This window comes from Hetaerina americana, unplaced genomic scaffold (assembly GCF_022747635.1).
Source record: "Hetaerina americana unplaced genomic scaffold, ioHetAmer1.1.p SCAF_11, whole genome shotgun sequence".
Taxonomy (NCBI): Eukaryota; Metazoa; Arthropoda; class Insecta; order Odonata; family Calopterygidae; genus Hetaerina; species Hetaerina americana.
In genome coordinates, this window is record NW_027286181.1 from 3,386,139 (window position 1) to 3,408,328 (window position 22,190).

The following is a 22,190-nucleotide window of genomic DNA, read 5'->3' on the forward strand; positions in this document are numbered from 1 at the left end:
GTCCGGATTGCCTCCCTTTCCAACCTCACGGGGTCGATTTATCTCTGATACGGAGTTTCTGATTCCTCACTTTTTCCGAAATCTATGAGTTTTTAGCTAAAATTTGGTGGAAATTAGCTGTAGCATTGCAAATAGTTATGAGACCAAGGCGAGTATCGCGTGGCTCCATATATCTTCATATTTTATGGATATTAAACTTATTTCAGTATACTGATAAATTTTCGATATTTCATTTTCCGCAATAAAAAACGAGAATGGCGAAACATATGGACGTTCAGGTTGAATTCTAGTGAATGGATACTTAGAGACTTTCCAAGCATACTGAGCCCAACTGTCAAGTATAACGTAATATAATAAAAAAAAACATTCAAACATGGAGAAACAAAATTTAGGCTCAGGGATATATATAGGCAAGCTGTATTTTTTCCGCGAGGTTGAAAATGAACTGATATCTCTATAACTAATTTAATCAACGAGTTCATTTCAATATTTAAAGGTCTTTAGTATTTCTTACGATTTCGGTCTCCTTTTACGACCATAGTGTCGTAGCAGTAAAAGTATACCACAAAAGCCAAGTACTGCTATTTCAGTTTCAAAATTAACTTCGTGTATTTTTTTCAAATTCAAATGGCGTTGTGTTTATCAATTATCTTAATGGTCCACGTTTCAGTGGCAAAATGAAAGCCTTTTCAAGCTAGCAGAAATATAGTGTAGATCCGCCCCAAGTTTTTAGATAGTCAGGGAAATGTCAAGATAGTCTTCGTGTGTCGTTTTATTTTGTTACACACAATCCTTTGAATTTGCATTCAATGTAATAATGTCGGAATGTGAGCACAGAGAGAGTACGCTCAAATATCAAGAATCGGTTACTTGTGATGATTACTTTGATTGTGCTAATAGTAATTTATATACTCACACACGGATATTGTCTCTCCATCTTAAAATGAATGATTTTCAATCACTTATCTCCAGTTGGCCTATGCTTTTCCGAAGAGAGCTCCCGATAATCACAATTTTCCCTTTGAATAGTGATGTTAAACTAATTACGGCGTAAATGCGATTTTCTGTCATATAAAGTGCTTAATGGTCGTAAAATACGAGTCTTATGACGCAATTAACTTGAGAAAACCACTCGGTCTTTAATCTCCAAAATATAAACAATTTTTATTGCGTAAACAAATTCTATATTAACTATTCTCTGTCATTGCCCAAATGATCTTGACATTCATCAGAATCAGAAAGTGCGACCTCGTTGTCATAATTAAGCATCATCATAAACCCCAAGTGTGCATCAAGTTCTACAAATAATCTTTATTTGGTTTATCGCCAAAAACGTTGCCACGAAGTGTTTTCTTTCTTATATCCAATTCTCAGTACCTCGGGGTGGTACTAGTTTCAGTTAGCTAGGTAAAAAGGTCCGCATCAAATGTCCTTTCTCAAACAGGAAGTTATCCTCTGAATGTTATCCATTTTCCCTGGACTGTGATACTTTTCTTCGCCATGGCGGAAAGAAACAACTGTGAAATTTGACGTTAAAGCTGTCTTTTTTTACACTAAGCGACATCTTGCGGTTTTCAAATCAACTAACCTTAATTTTTACCAAGCATTCAATGCGCACACTGCGAACTGGAGAGGGGGGGGGAATTAAATAATTCAGATAAATATGAATACTGTCCACATTATGAAATGCTACATTTGTGCCAATCCCTTCAAGGACTGTTTATTTCGTATGACCATTTGAACTATTCCTTTCGGAGAAAATACATTCAACATCTTTCTTTTGTATGAGGTTATTTTTAGAGATCAAAACACATGTGTAATTCTACGATCGAGAACGAAATGAGAGATTTTCAGTTAATGACCGATGAGATTTTATCATTATTTCTCGGATTTTGTTCTGTTTGATTTTCATGGAGGCTCTGTGGAAACTATCAATTTAATAAGTTCTATGAAATGGTCATGGCACACCCAACCACTCTATCAAACGCCCTTTTCGAAATCTACGAAACAGGCAAATACATCCTAAATGTATTCTATATTCCTCTCGATTAGTGATCTCATTACTGCAATGTCATCACGCGTACCTCTCCCCTTCCTGAACCCAAACTCATCATCCCCAAAGCAATCATTTGCCCTGCTCTCCGTCTTTTTGTTGATCATCCCGAGAACAACTTTGGCTGCATGGGAAATAAAACTTATTGTTCTGTAGTCCTCATCCAATGTAGCCTTTAACTTTTTCGGATTAGAAACTAACACTGATCTCACAAATTCCTTCCTTATAGATGATACGAATAAGTCCATATACATAGACTCTTCCTCCCATATTTTCCTTAACCTTTCAGTAGTTCCACAGGAATGTTGTCTACCCTACCTACTTCAATCTTTCTTGGATCTTTTCTGTGTCAGCTATTATCTTACCTGACTTTTCTTTAACTGTTAACAAAGATCACCCCTTTTTACAGACCGATAGTGCTCTAACCTTCTTCTATAGCGCACCAATTTCACCCTTCCACAGCAGAATTACCATATCCTCGCACCGCGTCTTCCAGCAAGCTTCTTTTGCTCTATTTGTTGCCCGTCTAAATTTATTACTTAATTCTTTGTAACTGCATAACACTGTGTTTACATTCTACCATTTCCTTCTCTTCTCTTTTCTCCCTATCGAGTTTTTAACGATCTGTGTCGGGCTCATCACCTTTGAACGCGGCATAATTCTTTTTCGACTATCGCTTTCGGTGGATCAAAAGAACAGTCGTGGATCGTGTTAGAAATGTCTGCCTTGCGAAATTACGCGCATTCCAGACCTACTCTTTCCTTGGCGAAGGAAGACACTTTGCTTTTCCACATAGAGTACTTTTATTATGACCTAGGTTTCGTTACTGCGTCACGTCTTCAGAACCTTGAACGATAAGGGACCAGAGTGACATTGTCGACCGCTTTAGGGTCACAGTCGGGTCAAAATTAGTCTGCTGTGTATTCAAACCCTCCCACACACCCTAGCGGTGGCTTGCAAGGCACTGAAATATCTTACATATCTTTCTATAAAATCTAATTGGCATAATTCCTACTAAGAAATTAAAATGCAAATGACTTCATTTTGAAATATTTCTTTATTCAAATCAATCGGGATAGCTCTTGTTAACTAACACATAATTATAACACACAATGTATATCGATAAGCCAGCACAGCATATTTTATTTACAGAATTAATCGATAATTAGAATATCTGCTCATATGCATAATTGCCAGTGGATTCATGAGGACCCAGGCAATTCTCTTCGTAGTATTACATCATGTCTGCGAGATACAACTGCTTCATGCGTAGTTCAACTTCGAGATCATTCAATTCTCTGGCGCGCGATGCCTTTATGTCCCTCACATGTCTTCTAGTCTCATACAATTCCAGCATTCCCTTCTCAATTAAATCTAAGAGGTACACATTGCGACTTTCGAGTGCATCCAGCTTATTCAAAAGTGCATTAACATTTCTTACCAAAGCTGTCTCCTTCTCTTCAATCGCCTGTTCCCGTGCCCTCTTTGCCATTTCATATGACCACCGCGCCCATTGGTACTTCGTTCGAGCACGGCTCAAATCTTGCTTCACATTTTCCCTCATTGAAGCCAGTTTCTGGTTGAACTCATGATTGGAATCAGACTGAATTTGTTCCTTTGCACACTCCATGATTTCTCGAACATGTCTAGACTAAAAGTAGAGAATTCACCGCTTAGAATATGTCCTTCGTTTAAATATTAATTCTCTGATGGCAATAGGAATGAAAAACTTTATATAAAGAGGTGACTCTACTGAAAACTGTTTATTATCCACCATAATGCTTTTCTCGTGAATATTGAATGTTGATCTTTACTATAAATGGCATGAATTCCATGATGAAGTGAATGATAAATTCACGTACAGGGAAGAAAATTTTCGAGGCGAAAACAATAGGTGGTAGTACGCATATAATGTCAATAAGTGGAGAATTTGAAAACTGTATAGTTATTTAAATTTGAGATACTATACCTCACTGGATTGGCCTCTTCTCATGTGTTGAGGTGCGGTAGTGGTAACGCTTTGATGTTGTGTTGCTCCAGCCCATGCTTGTTGCCAGTGATTAGCGTACTGCTCACCACGGCATGAATTTCGACCCGTCGCATTTCTCCTCGCGTCCTCTCCACCTCTTTCTTGAATTGTCGGGGGACTCCCTCTTCGCATGTCGTCACCGGCACCTCCTGACATGCTCACGGAGCCGTAAGCACCCGGCCGCCCAGGGAGAGCTCTGGTGGCAACATAGAGTCGCCCATCGTTAGAGGTGTGACTCACTTGGGGGTCCTTAGGATGGTCAGCAGGCGATGGCTTGCCTCCTTCAATCAGTTTCTTCACCCAGTCAGGAATCTGGAAGGCACATTCCTCTGTGGGTTGATTTTCTTCAACCGGCTGCTCCTTCCAGTTGAAGCGGGTAACGGTTGGCGCTGGGGGGAGCGGCTCGTGTGTTTTCGGGGGACTACTGAGGTATATTCCCCTCAGAGTCCCAAGAGACATATCCAGAAGCAAGTTAACGAAGTGCATGTTTCGGATCCTCATTTCCTTTACGCTGCGGGGTTTTGTTCTTATCAAAAACTTTATCCATGATCCCGCTTGTTTGCGCAAGTGTTTGGGAAGCGTCTTGAGACACCATTGTGCATGGGTCAAACAAAAGAAATAGTCTTCCATGACCCTCTCATCTAGAGAACACTGCTTTCCGTAGAGAGCATCACTTCTATTGCACGACGCCATTATAGCGATTGCACTTGTAATGTACTAAAAACGTATTATATCAAGTGACAAAGCGAACCCTCACAACTCCACCAATAATAGCTTTTTGAGTATCGGTAATACAAATATGCCGACAATATATGTGTAGACATATATTGTCGGCAGCATTGCAGCGATATCTCCGTAATTACCATTGTTATGATTTCCCTTAACATTAATAAAGGGATGAGAAAAATTAATAAATAAAACGTATTTCATTTATTTTAATGCCAATTATTAAAATCCCGCATCCGAAATTGGAGATATAATTATGCCCCCTACTTACATTGGGAGGATCGACAAATACCACAAAATTAGAGAGTTAGTCGAATTGATAGATTCAACTATTCGCTATTCCCGCAAGCTATTCGCGACTGCAATAAAACGGGAACGCATCAAAGAATAATAGGTGCGCGCTGTCGAAAATATGGGTGCACAGAATTAAAATTCCCAATAGAGTTTTGTGAAAGTTTAGTTTTTTACACCTCTACTTTCGACAGCGCGTGCCAATTATTTTCTGAGATATCCCTTCTTTTTACAGGATTAAACTCCACAAAACTATCTCTGAGGCTGTACTCTTAATATACACTTAATCTCTCTAATTTTATTGACATGACCTGTACATTTTCAACATCACAGCTAAAGATACCTCCTTCCAATTTATCCAAGAGCTTCAATCTGTAATTTAACCTTCGCTCCTTGAGTGATTCCCAGCCTAGCTGCTCTAATATTTTGGATACGCCACTAAGTTTAACATCATAACAAGGTTTTACAAATCTAGCTCCTCTACGTTGCACGCCATACAATTCGGCAATCAATCCAACTTTGTGATGATCCCATATACTTGCAGCATATTCTAAATGAGGCCTAACCAGCGACAGATATCAATTCTCTTTTTACCTTTTCATCACATTTACTCTTCTAATAAATCCTAATTTTTTGTCATCTTGTCCACATATTCCCCCTAGTACTATATGTGTTCCACCCAGGAGAGGTCGTGGGTGAGGGTAACGCCTAGGTATTTAATCGACTCTACACCTTCCATTTAGGTTTTCCTGATGCAGCAGGCGTTCAGGAGGTATTTGCTCTTTTTCCAAACATTCATGACTACGCACTTTTTTAAGTTTAATTCTAATTGCCAAGTGTCGCACCAGCTTTGTATAGCATTAGGATCATCTGATACAGCTGCTGTATCCTCAAGATTACGGATATCTCTGTAAATCACTCCATTGTCGGCAAATCTCACTAGTGACTCCGGAATCAATGTCGTTAACATAAATTAGGAATAAAAGAGGTCCGATAACACTTCCCTGGGGAACACCTGAAGTAACTTCTACTGCATTTGAACTAAATCTTGAACTATCTTACCTTTAATCTAGTTCCAACGCATTTACAATTACGTTTTTTTTACTTTTTATTTCGGTCGCTGATTGTGCGAGTGAAGAACACTTGTTTCCATTTTTTAAAATGGAGCACAGTAATTAATGTATGGTCACTGAAGCCCTTTTCAAGAAATGAAATGAACGCTACCCTATGTGCCAGTAAGAAGGTCAGGGCGCGACCCTTCCCCAGCTCCACCATTCCCTTCTCCTTGTAAGTTCTGATGACTTCAAGTGAATGGCTCAATGCTGTTCATACATATACAGCAATCAATCATTAAATCAGCGCATCCAGTTCTGATTTTTTCCGCGAACGATAACGGATCAGAATAACATTTTCCGATCGTGGTAGGGATAAAAAATTTCGGGTCAAAATTAATCTGTGTATATTCACCCCCTGCCACACACCCTAGCGGTGTGGCTTGCAGGGTTTTTTCCAAAAAAAAAAATAAAAACAAAAACAGAATAAACAAACCAACCAAAGTAATCAACCCGAAAGTCGGTTTGACCAGTAAAAATAGAACTCACCTAGTATTGAGTTCAACGACGTGTGAAACCCACATGTCAGGGTAATAGTGGGATCAGTCCCTTTCCCTTTGTGCCCCCAATGGTATTCCTGGAAGATCTTGAACTCTTAAAATCACTCTGTTTGGGTTAATCTGAGGGTAGCCAGAGATGTTACCCGAAATCGAACCCGAGCCATCTGGCTAGCATTCTAACCACTGAATCAACGCGTCTTCAGGACGTGCAGGAAGCCGTGATAATTAGGGTTATGCAAAATACTTGACCACTCCCATAAATAAGTGATGCGAAATTGTTCCGAGGAAATTTGCAAAATATGGTGATTGTGAATTGTCCCTGTCAGAATGAGCGATTTAATCTTCCTATTTCCACGTTCCCAAGCATACATTTTACTTAAAAACGCAGCTCTAAGTAAATCTTAAGTTTAATAAAAAAACTTGGACCAAATGAGGGAATGATTGATGGCGTTGCGAATTGTAAGATAAACACATCCTGATTTGTCCATTCTGAAATCAATCCAAAAGTATTCTATGATATAATGGAAAATTATATGTAACTAGGTTTTTCAAGTACATTCATCGAAATAAGAAACCAATACCCTTATTTGCACTATTAAGGATTTGACATGTTGATTCAGCCAAACAATGGGAAGAAAAATCGACGAAGTGAAATTTTAACCCCAAGTTTTTCCCTTTTTAGTGCAGGAATCATCAATGGATGCCTTTTTTATTTACATTTCCTTGCCTCGGCTCAACTTAAGAGCGTATTTTTTTAAGGAATTTCGGACAGAGAAGACGTTTCGCACGCTGATCGCGGCACTCAATCACATTCCAACACGAAGATTGTTTCACAGCTACCTTACATTCTTCCCAATCCATTTTTTATAACATTTTACCCGTCTTTTATCTCTTTTTATCTTTCTTCCTTCGGTCTTCTAGTCGATCTATCACCTTATCATCTTTTTCCCCCTTCAATCGTGTGTCGTAGGCTTTCAATGAGTTCCAACATCAACATCCCAAACAACAACAATCCCAAATAATTTGCAATCGTTATGAGCCGATTCATAATTAAAATACGAGGGTCATCCGGAAAGTAGTACCCGTTCGTGCCGCATGAAGTGCTGACGACGCGAGTAGCCGCTGGACGAGGTCAGATAGCTTCAGTGGCTTGTCTGCCTTCTCTGAGCCAAGTTGCGTGACGCTAGCATTGCCTGTGTTGTTTCTGTGATTGTTTACAATGTTTAAAAAAATTGAGAACGCCGCCAGTTGTGAAGTGAGGGCAGTGATTAAATTCCTCAATGCAAGAAACGTTCGCCCATGTGATATTCATCGCCAATTAAAGGAGGTGTATGGAGACAATGTAATGGACGAGTCGTCTGTTCGGCGGTGGTGTCGCAACTTCAACATGGGGAGGGGGAACACACACGACGATGAGCGTTCGGGGAGACCGTCTGTCATTACAGACCAACTGGTGAGCTCAGTTGACGAATTCGTGAGGAACGATCGGCGCGTCACAATTGATGACATCTGTGAGCATTTTCCCAATGTTTCTCGAACAATTGTTCATGAAATTGTTAAACACCATCTGCATTATGCAAAAATTTGTGCAAGATGGGTCCCTCGCGTATCTCAATGAGCTGGCGGCGAAGGACTATGCAGCAGGAATACAGAAACTTGTCACACGTTATGACAAATGCCTTAATTTGCTTGGAGATTATGTTGAGAAGTAGTTTAAAGTATCCTCTTTCAAATAAAATTTTTTATGTTTGTTAATATTTACTTTTGTGTCTTTATTTCACGAACGGGTACTACTTTCCGGATGACCCTCGTAAGTTCAATACCGTAAATGTATCCAAGCGGAGAACTAGCCCACAATCAATTGTCCAGAGCATCCAGCACCTTCGAGACGGATGATACGAGATTCAAAACGGCTTGTTGTTGAAAGAATGATGGTAGATCAAGTGCATTTGATTTTGAAAATGTTACCAATTGTCCCTGTCTGAATCAGAAAATTAAATTGTTCTGTCATTTTAACGTCCACCATTAAAATTATTCAACCATTAGACACCAGCATGCATGCGCACTCTTCCCAGAATAATAATTATACATTTTCGAGGGCATATGCACGACAATGGTATATTACACGACAAATGTAATTGCCATTCCAAATGGCCGACACTAGATAACAATAGAGTAACAACCTCAATAATATAATATTTTTCTGGGAGAAGTAATAAATCGTTTTAACATCACAGCGAATCGATACACCAATTTTAATTCTCCTTCTGACCCATCACGCAGGAATCCCGGAGCTCAACGTCCCATCGCTGGAGCCGCTTAATATACCAGAGATCAAATTCAGCTCCGGCCCACAAGCAGCCAAATTCGACGCCACTCTCTCCAACATAGTGGTGCGGGGTCCGGGATCTTTCATAATCCGAGAACTAAGGTAAGGTGGTAGTAGTTCTCTATTTAGCCGCTAAAGCCGCCCGGATTTGCCATGCCTCGCTGGCTGTCAAGTCACCGTGATGTGACTCTCACTCTGGCGAGCGATTAGCAAACTATTCACATGCCTGACTTCTCGTCATCCGGGAAAATATGAAAGCTTATAGAATTGAGGGAAAACAGTACGCCAACGATTATTTATAAATTTCTCTGTTTAATTGAATTTGTTTTGCGTGCAGAAAGAAAATTATCACTAAAAAAAAATTGAAGCCACATTAAACAAAACAAAGTGGCTCAAAGTACGCTCACGTGACACAGATCAGATTCCCAAAAAAATGAGGAATTTTCATGGCGATATCAGTTTATTTATCAAATCGTAAATTTTTTCCTCTGCTGATCAATTATCGCATCTTAATCATTAGTCCTGTCAGCGAATATTTCTTTTTAGAATAGGGTTGCCTATTGTTTTCAATAGAACATGGATGTCTTAGACTTCAATAATACACTTTCCCTTCGGTTAATGAAACAATGGTGTGCGCATCGCCAGGAGGACATGAAATTTAAAATTAAGATTTCTATAATGACATGCACAAATTCAATACAGAATTCTCACATTTTTCAAGATCACATAAGATTGTTTTCTTGTTCATACTTATTTTAAATCCAGGATTCAATTTAATCGCGGTTACGATTCACCGCGTGCTTTCGGGATAGACATATTCATGATTAATATGTTAATAATTGTATAAACTAAGTAAGGTTACGTTACGGGAACGGATATATACGGAAACCAGGAAATATCTAGGTTCATAATCAAATATTAGAAACAACTATCACTGAAAATAATTATGATTGATCAATTGAATCATTTTAAAAAAAGAGATTCCAACTATACGTATGACCAAAAATAAAAATTTACCAACACTAACGCAGACAGAGTTATTAATTGCATCGCTTACTTTGATGCCCAAGGTTGATAATACCGAGAAAAGAAAGAGAAGTATTCGATTAAATTAAAGAAAAGCATTTCAGTCAGCATACGAAGTCTTGAGGAGTTGACAATGTCAAGGGGCTGAATCTAACTCAGCACTACCCAAGGACGTAAATTATGGCGAATTATCTGAAGGAGATGAAATTGGCGAATTTAAAATTTATGTGCATCTAAGGATTGATTCGAGGTGATTGAGACTTGGCTTGGCCCAGAGCAATCAATATTCAGTCATTTGCTGACATGACAGTGATTAACCTCTCACAAGCCGAAAATCAGTTGCTGCGTGCGATTATAATTACTAAGGCCCGGTTTTATAATGTCTAATTGAACTTTACGTTAACCTTAAGTACTTATAAAAGGCAAAAATTAGTTTTGATATCACTAGTGATGTCCAAGCCTTGAGTTGAAGTACTCGTCAATTAAAAGGTGGAATTTCTAAAATTAGTAAGTTGACGAGATAATGATCGCAGTGCATGATGGCATTGTGATAATTACGGTGGAACTCTGTCCCTGCTGGTTGACGATATCGTAGAGGATGTAGACGTAAACTATAGCATAAACAGACAACGAATTGCGGTGTAATTCTTGGGCCGTAAACTTAAAAAGAAAACAATTTTTTTAAACGGATATTTGTTTTATTTCCACATCAATGCATCGCTTTTCTTATTTTCTAATATATTTTTCTTCTCCGACATTGATTCGATGAGAAGCATTTGCTCCTCGGTGTTGAAATTCGCAAATCTCATTACATTTACCCTCACATGCTACCTCTATCTAATTTGTACTTATTTTTCTATGAGTAATTTTCGTTATGTTTTGTTTGACGTCATTGAAACACGAGAACAGCCATACCTACTATTTTCCTTCGTTAAATTTGCCGTTTCCTGACCATCAGTTTGATTTATTTTACAAAGCCCATCCTGTCGTTAACCTTCAAGTTAGGTTAACGTCCAAGTTAGGTTAATGCCCAAGTTAGGTTGACGTCCAAGTTAGGTTATCGTCCAAGTTAGGTTAACGTCCAAGTTAACTAATCATTGGATCTAACCAGATATTATAAAACCGGGCCTCGGTATAACTATTCAATCATTTTTTTGTGGACTCATTTGCCGAGCATGTGACCGGAAATCGAAGGGAGGTTGGTGAAACCAAAAGACGTTCCACCACGGATTCTTGGATTCACCGTAACCGAATTAATCGCGAATTTCTTTTTCTTTTGCGTCACGTGTCCTCCTGTCGACGCACCTAAGGGCGGACCTGAAGAACAACGTGTTCGACTTCAACCTGCTCCTGCCACAACTCTTCTTCGAAGGGGACTACAAGCTGGACGTAAAAATCCTCCTCCTGCCCATCCGAGGAGCTGGCAAGATTCACGGAAACTTCAGTGAGTGCCCTTCGACGGACGCTACTGGTGATGGCAACGCACTTCGCATACACTGTCGCGATAACAGGTCATAACGTTCCCTTCAGCCAGGGAGACACTAATGCCCGCAATGCAGCAATCATCTGACAAAGACTGAACGAACGAGTTAGAAACGTTCATTCAAATTACGAAAATCTAAAAATGTCACGCCAGTTTCTCGACATTTCGTACCATCCACGCAGTCGCGTCCCCCTGAAAGACCGCTTGAATCCTTTCCTCTGATTGGTAGAATAACCGCCGCGGAGGTCATTCTTCTTGAGTAAAAACAAACCTAAAGACGAATTATACCGACGTGGATCAAAGAAGACATTCGCAGAACTAAATATTATACAGGGCTATGTTGTCATTTTCCTGAAACAAATTTGGAAATTAAACTAAGTTCAAACCTTTCTCTAATCAAAATCTGAACTAAGATTAAAGATGTACACACAATTAACAAAGAAATTCAACCGTTTATGTACATTCAAATTTTCTTAAAGTCAACTGCAGAACATCAATTAAAGGTTCAAAACGAGGAATCGGTGATTATACTTTTTCATATGAATTAGTAAAATCAATTAAGTTTGCTGGTGACCAAGCTCTAGTTTGTCAGTAAGCCAAGGGGTTGCCGAGTGAATTGAAAACTCACTGCGTCAGGTATGGGATGAGAATGAATACTAATAAAATAAAGGTGATGCGATTTTCTAGAAAGAAAAAGGCTAAGTTAAACATTAAAATAGGAGGGCAAAAACTAGAGCAGGTAGAACAGTTTACGTATCTCGGTAGTTTTGGACCAACACGGTCAAAGTAGTAGGGACGTAGAGAGAAGAATTGCGCTAGGCAAAGAGGCTTTCACAAGGAGGAGGGAGTTGATGAGAGGGACGTTGAGTCAGGATATTAAGAAAAGACTCGTAAAAACTTTGATATGGAGCGTAGCTATGTACGGTGCGTAAACGTGGTCATTGAAGCGGGAGGATAGACGTAGACGGGAGGCTTTTGAAATGTGGGTGTGGAGAAGAATGGAGACGGTGAAATGGACAGAGAAGAAAACAAATGAGGAAGTACTTGGTATGGTGGGCGAAGAGAGGGATTTGTTGAGAGAAATCCTATGGAGGCAGGAAAAGTGGATGAAGGGGGTGTTGACCAGCAGTGGGATGTTGAAGGCTGTAATTGAGGGGAGAATGTTAGGCAAACGAGGAAAGGGAAGGGACAGGATAGGGATGTTGGACGGAATGAAGGGAGGAAGGAAGTACTCAGAGATGAAGAGGGACCTGATGTAGAGTAGGATGCTGGATTGTGTTTTGTTAGGAGTCACACAATATTTATTTGGTAGTTACGTCCACCCAAAACCTACCTCAACCGGTAGATTGCTTAAAAAATGAATGTAAACAGATATCCCCACAAAATGTTGCCATGTTGCCATCGGGTGACAAAACTGTTCACATGGAATAAGACTGTCGCTATGATGAAGTGTCTCAGACAGAAAAGCTTGTTCAGAGTTATTAAAAACCTAAGATTAATTTCTCACCACATTTTAAATGCAATTCATTGCATTTTTTAAATTATTTCTGAGTAATAAATTTTGTTTACATACACGATATCTGAATTATGTGCTTGAAACCTTTAGCTATAACCTCTACTAGGCGACCCGTAGCTCGCAATTGAGCAAGTTAACGGAAAGTTTTTCAGAATATGAACGTTAATGCGAGAGGTCTCGAAACAACAACTATCAACCATAATTATTTCATATAATTCCCACATTATTTCACTGTTCGTAGGTTTTTTATCGGTCCAACGTTGTTAATTTTCATCAATTCGTCCCTTTCCTTTGCACTTTGGTGACCACCATTAGTCATTTCCAACTGTGCCGCCAGCACTACTGATCCATCCATCCACCTTGATCATGAACATTTGTGTTCAGCCGCCTTCGACTTATGATTCGCATAGCCTTCAACCTGACGTATTAAATACACAAAAGATTACGTAACTAATGAGTCACGTGGTAGAGTCACGAACAATTCCAGATTTCGGTGTGTTTGAACAACTTTTACTCGTAATAATGCCACGTCGTCTTCCAGATCGAGCTCTTCTCCCCAATTGACGACATCACACAGCATTTAACAAGCGGATATTATTCCGACTGCCTCCGGCACATTTGCCGCAACACGTAACACTCACGCATATTATTATTATGGTCGGAATGGACTCTTGTTTCTCGAAGGATCAAATGAATTTGCAAGTCTCTCCAGTTTTCACAAACAGAACCTTCGAATGGCATAATATATTAGCACACTTAAAGTCCTAGTTTACAATTCAAAGGAGTTAAATGTTGTTTTTAGAGAACTTAAACTGTTATTTAGTTTTGGATGGGGACTCGGACTTTTCCAAACCAATTGCAAATTATAATTCAATACCTCGTCAAACTCAAGATAGTTATGTGCTCTCTTTTAATTATATCAGCCCATGAGTACCAAGTATAGATGATATAGTTTAATTAGTATTGCCAGTGAAGGTAGGTTTAGACTGGACACAATCACTAATAGCCACTACGCTTCTTAGGCTCACCTAATAAAACACAACGTGGCATCCAATTAACCCATCTTTAAGTCCGCATTCTTCCATCCTCCCTTCAAACATTTCAGCATGCTTATTTTATTCCTATCCCCTCTTTGCTTGCCTAACGTTCTCTCCTCTATCGCAGTCTTCAATATTATATCGCTGATCAAAATGCACCTCGTTAATCTTTCCTATCTCCTTTGGATTTCTCCCAAAAGTCCTATCTCCACACTTCTTAACATACCCAGTTCTTCTTCTAGTGTTTTCCTTTCCATTCATTTTAATTTTGCAATCCTTTCCCACGCCTGCATCTCAAAAGCCTCTCATCGACGAATATCAATATCACCTTGCATCAACGACCAAGTTTCCTCACCGTCCAAAACAACGCTGATTTTCACTTCATTCAAGTATAATTACATGTATTCACTGATCTTTTCTAAACAACTTTACTCAACGTCCAGATCATCAGTTCCCTCCTCCTTGTGAAAGTATATATATATATATATATATATATATATATATATATATATATATATATATATATATATATATTATTTATACACACACACACACATATCCTGATCAATTCTTCTTCTTAAGTCCATCTACACTTTTACATTTATTTTTTCACAATTTTGCAGGGGTTTCGCAAGTTTTTCACGCCCCCCTTTTTTTGGGTGTTTACCTACGTGGGTTTTTACTAGGGTCTTCATGACTGAACTCCCTAGGTTTTCCCACAAAATTACATCTGGTGCTCATGTCTTTTATTACATATATGACTTTACCATTCTTTTCTTTTTCTCCTCTTATACTCTGTATTTCCTTTTATTATTATTGTTACGCACTTGACGAAGGGTTAAATGGAAGAAGGGACCTTATGGTTTCAGTTTCGCCCGAATAAAGACGTTTATCTATCTATCTACTTTGACCATATTGGTCCAAAACACTCCCTATTATAAGCAATTTTACTCAAGTCACAGCCTCACATAAGCGAAACTTGAAAGAGAAAACTGTTACACACAGAGTTTGAGCGAGAACTTTTTTTTAGTTTTTTTTTAATTATATGTACCCTGCAAGTCACCGCCAGGGTGTGTGGCAGGGGGTGAATACACACCAGAATAATTTTTCCCCAACATGACCCGATCGCAGCCGAACAATGTTATTATGATCCCCTAGCGTTCGTGAAAAAAATGACATCTTAAATCTATTTCTTATACACTTAATCTCTCTATTTTTATTGACATGATCTCTCCTAACGTAGTAGAGTCATCCAGCTTTTGGTTACATTTTAAATAGCTGAAATAGCGAATGGAAAGAATATAAGAATAGAAGCTGAGCACGATCCAGGTAACTGAAAGAACATGACAGTCAAAATCATTACTTCCTTTCCCCCGTAGAATTAACTTCTTTTGGATTGATTAGTTTTTCTCTTTCCCAAGTACAATGTCCACTGCAGGTGGTTGTAGGTGAACTGCCAGTTGGCCAGGGTGCGTCTTGATAGACGAAGCTAAGAAATATAGTGATGTTCAGCCTAACTCCATCCAAAAACCTACCTCTTACGGTAGACACCTTGGGATAAACAAATGGGACGACAAAGGGACGCTGATCGCGCCAGCACGCTAAATAGTAATATCATAAACATTGCAAATAAATCAATAAACCTTCGAGAATTAAATGAATGATGAATGATTAATCTAAAGTTCGAAGCACAGCATTCATTGTGCTGCTGAAGACTACCTCCGTTCTGATTCGGACCAATCAGTCGCAAAAACCGTGCTCACTTGGATTTACGACTAGCTTTGGCCTATCCGGGCATCGAACCCATCCGTACTAGTAATTGAATTCGTAGGAATATTCGGCAATCAAGTTGAGCGGTAGCGAAGTCGAAGCAATGTAGACCACAATTTTGGACTTCAAATTAAACAAAATGTATCTAAGATACGGAGTTCAAAGTAAACAAAAGAAATCTAAGATTACGGTGGTTATAACCTGTGCTTACCGTGTACCGTTTGTTTCGACAAACAGTACAATTATATATAAAAAGACGGCCCCGAAACAGTGATTATAAACTATGCGTCTATGACTGACAGTTTCCTTCGACGGTTATCGAGGGAATCGGAGCCCATTGTTGTCAAATTGCTGCGTAGAAACAGCTCTACTCGCCGCGCCGAAGACCGTGAGGTGCGAAATTTGACAACAACGGCCACCTTTTCGCTTAAATCGTTTATTTCATAAAGTCATGGGCGAAATTTAATCCAGAATTCAGCTTTCTAGAATGTGATCCTTTGCACTTCACTTGGTTTATGAAATGCTTTATCGATTTGAATTAAAATAGTGCACGTATATTTTACGTATTCGTTTGAATAAATTTGAAACAGGGCCCCATATCATTCATAATCTTCAAATATTTTTACGAGACACCGTTGCACTGTTTTTTCAGTTCTCTCAGCAGTAGTCGCCTATTTCAAAAAAATAATACCTCACTTATTTACTAAATATAGCAATAGATTTCGAGATAAATTCATGATTTCCTGGATCAAGTAGCTACTTATACCAATTAACCATTGTTGAAATGGTTTGGTGGAGTCATATTTGATATACTCGTAAGAATAAAGAAAACTGACCAAAAAAACATTCACCTTGAAATTTTCCGGGTCAAATTCATAGTTGCCTTAATTAATTTAACCTTAGCACGTTTAGAAAGAAAATTGAAAGTGATAATTGCTCTATTTTGCTGAAAATAAACCGCCATTTCACATTTAAACTACAAAATATATATTAGGGTTATACCCTTCATCTACAGCAAAATGTGTGGTTTTACCAAGGTTAGATTTGCGAGTGACTTGGCCGAAAGAGGCGCAGTTTTTTTTCAATAAGCCTTTTCTGGTAGTAGCAGTGATATCAATGAAATTATTTCCGGTGGAGGATTCTTCGCGCCCAAGTTCCCAGAATTAATCAAGGTCGAGGTCACACCCACGACCCTCCCGGGCATTAAAGCGTGTTCCAAATGTTCGTGTAGACCTTGAAAGGTCGAAGGACGTCAATTATTGCGTTTGCTTTATAATATTTATGTGTGCAGGGCATGGGAATTGATCAAATTAGGTCACTAAGGAAATTATATTTTAGAGATTCTTAATTTGCCCTAAAAATCTTTTTCTTCGGAGATGATCCGTTAGCCGAGACTGACTTATTCCAAGATTAATGACCAAAAACCTCAAATAAAAATCGTAAATCCAAATGTTACATGAACTTATGAGGTGGCGCTCACCTCGTCCTGAGCTCTTGGGCAGAGGTCGGCAACCTTTCTCTAGTCTTCGGCCGGAAAGCCATGTCCTAAAGTTTAGGCGGACCATATGTCCCTGCGGTTAGTCTCCCACAGCCGTCAAATCCGCTTTCTAATTACAAGAAATACAAGCGCTATAGCCCAACGCTAGGGATCCAGGATTGAAAACCTTCGCGGGCCAATGATTTCCATGATTTCCCGACGGACTGTGACTTGGTGTGACCGCCCACGACTGACAATACCCAATTACAAGTGCAATGCAAAACAGTACAGTCAATTATAACTTTATCTTTTAAGAATATTATCGAATTGAGTGATATTTGCATAAATATAAGCAAACTTTTGGAATAAATGCATGGAATGCCTAAATGTAATTTACCGTAGATGGAAGACATTACATAAAAACTACGCGCGCTATGCGATTGGAGAGGAAAAAGTTGTACCGTCTTCATATGATTTTCCAGTAAACACTGACTTGATGAATGAAATTACATCATGCATTTAATGAATCAGAAAGGAATTCATTTATTTCTTTATTCATTTATTACGTTAGGTTAGCTACTTGACCAAGTCAATGTAATGCCATTAAAAATGCCCGCGTTCTTTAAATGTTAATTTACCACACGTTGAACGCGATGTACCAAATGAGAATTATATTGGTGATTTGATGAATATATCGTAGAAAAAATAAATTATTAAATCAAGGGATGCGGGCAAGTACTCTCAGATTTATTTGCTCGGACGATTCAGGGCATGTGAATCAACTTGGCATAATGGCGTCAAGTTACTCATTGCTCTTCTTCGGTACAATGTCTTTTAAAAGTTGAGCGATCCGGGTGCGACGTCGTAATTAGAATCGTTTAAAATCTATTCAAATTTTATAATCAGCAATTCTTAGGAATTTTCATCCCACTGTTGTGAAGTCACAATAGAAATGAGGTACAATGGGGAGACCAAACAATACTGCTACATCCCAAATGTCGATGTACCAAGGATTAAATTAATGACTTTTAATGACTCGATACTGTTGAATTTTATTTTTGGTTTTACGTATAAATCCAAAAACTTTGAAAGCTTTCCTTAAAAAAAGCGATCTCTATAAAGTAAAAACAGGACTTCATATCAAACTACTAGCCAAATTCTTTGATTGTATCTTTTGCCGTCAAAGGTTCCCCTCCATTGGAGTAATTAAATAATGCGGGATTGGAGTATCATTGAGGACTAACGTGTACTCAGAGCATAACCTGGCATTTTCCAGCATTTCATTTAAAGTTATCAACAGAAGGTCATTCAAAATGTTTATTTGTACGATTTTGGGATCAGCAACAGTCAGTCAGGGATATTCAGGGTAAAGGGAGGGTTCCTTTTACCCTTTTGGTTAGGCACGTACCATGTAAAAGGGCCTCCACACATTGTCCCTTTTACAATGAGCTCGCTGATCTATGTATTCTTGGAGCCAGAGGCCATGAGGAGTGAAATATGAAAAATAAGGAAGCCTTTTCACTGTAAAGTACGGATGAAAAAGTTCTGCACGACTCCGTGTTGCCAAAATATTCACACACGGGGAAACAAGACTAAATAATAATTATGAAAATCTTGATTTGAATGTAAACATGCATATAAAACTACCGGAACTACTAACGGATGATATGCTTCTCATCAATAACAAGTCTTTCATCATAAAACTGCGCTTCCAAATCTGCTAAATTCATTTACTATCATTTTCAAAGGTTTGACAACCATGTATTTCGAAATCATGCAATCTTATTGCAATATTTAAACAGTAACCGTTATTTTTGTCTCAAAGCTATGCTGCAGTGAACAAATGATTCCATTTTATCCAGATAAACTGGAATTCCATTCCTATGCATCTTAATTTTATTAAAAACATAAAACTACTATTTTTCTGGATATTTCATGGGACTAACCTCATATTTATTTATAACAAAACACCTTGAGAATTGCATATAAACGTTGAAACCGCAGTCGGAGGCTTCCGACTGCGGTTTCAACGTTTTCAATTTCAAATTACATTCAAGATCAAATTCCGATGAAAAGTTTGACAGTGTAAAATCAAATCTCATAATACCATAGAGTAATGAAATAATTACATTATGAACATTGTGTGACATGGGGAAATCGTCCATTGGTGTTATCACTGAACAGAGTGATCCGCATTCTGGTAACCTTGCATCTATCAAGTAATTTCTACCATTTTCTTAAAATTCTATTCAACCAAGATATTCAATATTATATTAATGAAATAAATACTACCGATTCTTTTTTATATTCAGATTGCATTATTTTTATACATTATAAAGCAATCAGATTTTATTTTTATTACAAGTAACTTAATTACGAGAATTCTTTAACCCAGAATTTCACACTGGACGAAAACGATTTTTGTTGCTGGAAAATCTGCTTAATATTACAGACTAAATATAGTATATTCGTTCTTAATATCACAGACTTATTAGAATACATTCATGTCTTATGCTATGAAAATTCTTCTGGAAATTCATATCAGTAACATCCACGGTATTCTGGCAAAAAAATATGCAGTAAGGTAAATAAATTAGACCACTATAAATTAATTAGTACTTCATCTGTTAGTGACACTGCCGTGAACTAATTCATACGCTCTCTTTGTTCTATCTCCCCAAAATTTTACATCAGCCGAATACACGGCCGAAGTCCACATGCCCGGGAATAAGATCAAGAGGGACGGCGAGGAGTACTTGGAGCTGGAAAAGATGCAAATGAAGATAAAGGTGGGGAAGACGCAAATCCGCCTCTCAAACCTCTTCGACGGCGACCCCATCCTGGGTAAGATTCATTCTCCATACGATTCGCGCCTCCTCTCGTCAATTCTTCGGATGGTCTCTCGCATTGCCAAATGACCCCATTTGTAGAACGAGAGAGTGAGAGTGACCTTTATTTCAGCTTCCACTGCTGGTGCCAAAAGACAGGCGCTCCCAAAGCGGTTCGCCTGAGTTCAAAGGGCAAGGCAAATTCAAAGGAGCGAGTCTCCCGTGTATGTTGCATTCTCATTAAATTCCACTCCATTGGCTCATAGCATAAACATTGCAACGGATACTTGTCATGGTTTGGAATGGAATAATAACATGCATAATATTAGTACCTAATACTTGTAATATTAGTACCTACAAGCGTAAGAGGGATGCCTGAAATGTTTCCGACCTCAACCAACATAAAGCTTTCAGTACTCTTCCACCAAAGTTTTTGAGTGCGTTTGCGCATGCGTTGAAAGGTGCTCACCGAAATTTCAGCCTTTTTAGAGATTCGGTTGTTGTTTGAAATTTGAAAATCGTTTGATTGTTTTTTTTCATCAGGACAACGCACCTGCTCACTCAATTAGTTGATTACTCACCGTATTCGCCAGATCTGACCCCCAGCGACTTTTTTTCTGTTTCCTATCCTTAATGTTTCGCTTAGGGGAGAGAAACTTTCATCGGAAGAGGAAGTCATCGCATTGGTAAACGCCTATTATGCGACTAAAGACGTCAACTACTATTTGTAAGGGGTAAAAAAGATAAAGCATCGCTGGGAAAAGTGTATCGACCAAAAAAAGGAGATTATGATTAAAATAGAGATTAATTTGAAGAAAAAATACCCTGTTTATTTGTTAGATCGAAAACTTTTCAGACTACCCTCGTATGGAGCACTACCGCATACATACATGCACCCGAACGTCTTTTTCCACCCCTGAGATACTATTTTCTGCCCCACTTTCATTCCATGGCACCCTCCCTCGCCTTCGATGACTCCCATCCTCTCATCCATCAGTCCCTCTCAATATCTCACATCCATTCTATTTCTCCATCTTCTTCCATTTTGCTAAGAAGTGAAAATTCATCTTTTGACTTCTTCTCTCGCAACTCCTCTCCACGCTACCACATTCTCACATTCAAAACAACTCCACTGTCATTCATTCATTCAAAGAGCATATCTGTGGGCAATAAAACGTCACTTTTATTATGAACATTTACCATGCCCTAATCCCTGTAACAAATCCATTCTTCCTTGGAAATAACTTTTCTCTGATAGAGTTTTACTTCTATCATGCATTCTAACACTTTTTTTCCGAAAAATATTGCCCTAAACACGTTCAAGTGTTCCAGATGCTTGAAATCGTGCCTCCAAATTTAATGTAAATACTACTTCTTCGTATGTTTTTTGTTTTGTACTTTCAAACCCATAGTTTCCTCGCTATTTCACTTTCTGGGAAAAACTGTCTTTTTTTTCTTTATTGAGAACGACGGATTATTATAATATGAAGCGTTGCTTGTTCTACGCCCTCAGGTGAAGCCACGAATCGGATCCTGAACGAGAACTCAAAGATATTCATCGAAGAGATCAGCCCAGTTCTGGAGGACACCTTGGCCAACCTGTTCACGGCCATCGCAAACAGAATCACCCTCACCTTCACGTACAAGGAACTTTTCCCGGAAAATTGAATCGCCCGATCGCCCACTTCCAACTTCCGAGAAGAGGAGATTGACGGCGAACGGGGCGGAATGGAGGGGACGTCGCCGGAGGATCGCCGCGCACCACAGCACTCACTGCCAGAGCACACCGCACACCGGAGAACACGGAAATACATCTGCACCGCCCCGCCCCTCACCGACACCAACCATCCCAGTCAACAAGTGACACGCCAACGACCGCGAAGTTATCGAATGCTTCGATAGTTGTAACATCACACACCCAAACGATAACCACCTCGACAATTCGACCGCGAGAAATTATGATTTTTTTCTGAGCTGACGGCCAGTTTACGAGAACTGGATGATACCCAAGAA

General features: G+C 38.9%; 2 protein-coding genes across 2 annotated transcripts in view; one reads left to right on the forward strand and one right to left on the reverse strand.

Moving 5' to 3' along the window:
* Positions 1–21,845, forward strand: part of LOC139701069 (protein takeout-like) — a 62,475-nt gene extending 40,630 nt beyond the window's left edge. The window contains exons 4-7 of the mRNA XM_071599644.1: positions 8,995–9,142; positions 11,377–11,510; positions 20,044–20,193; positions 21,691–21,845. Of these exons, the coding sequence (XP_071455745.1) occupies positions 8,995–9,142; positions 11,377–11,510; positions 20,044–20,193; positions 21,691–21,845 (587 nt within the window). The remainder of the gene's footprint in view (positions 1–8,994; positions 9,143–11,376; positions 11,511–20,043; positions 20,194–21,690) is intronic.
* Positions 3,092–4,549, reverse strand: LOC139700770 (uncharacterized). The gene is made up of 2 exons (XM_071599192.1): positions 4,023–4,549; positions 3,092–3,704 (listed from the first exon to the last, which is right to left on the reverse strand). The coding sequence occupies exons 1-2, from the start codon at positions 4,539–4,541 to the stop codon at positions 3,288–3,290; spliced, it is 936 nt and encodes a 311-aa protein (XP_071455293.1). The 5' UTR covers positions 4,542–4,549; the 3' UTR covers positions 3,092–3,287.
* Positions 21,846–22,190: the final 345 nt, after the last annotated feature.

Excerpts from the sequence above, each read along its gene's own strand:
- LOC139700770 (XM_071599192.1), bottom strand. The coding sequence starts at position 4,541 with ATGTCTCTTGGGACTCTGAGGGGAATATACCTCAGTAGTCCCCCGAAA. Across the intron at positions 3,705-4,022 it reads GAAGAGGCCAATCCAGTGAG|TCTAGACATGTTCGAGAAAT; the intron begins GTATAGTATCTC and ends CTCTACTTTTAG.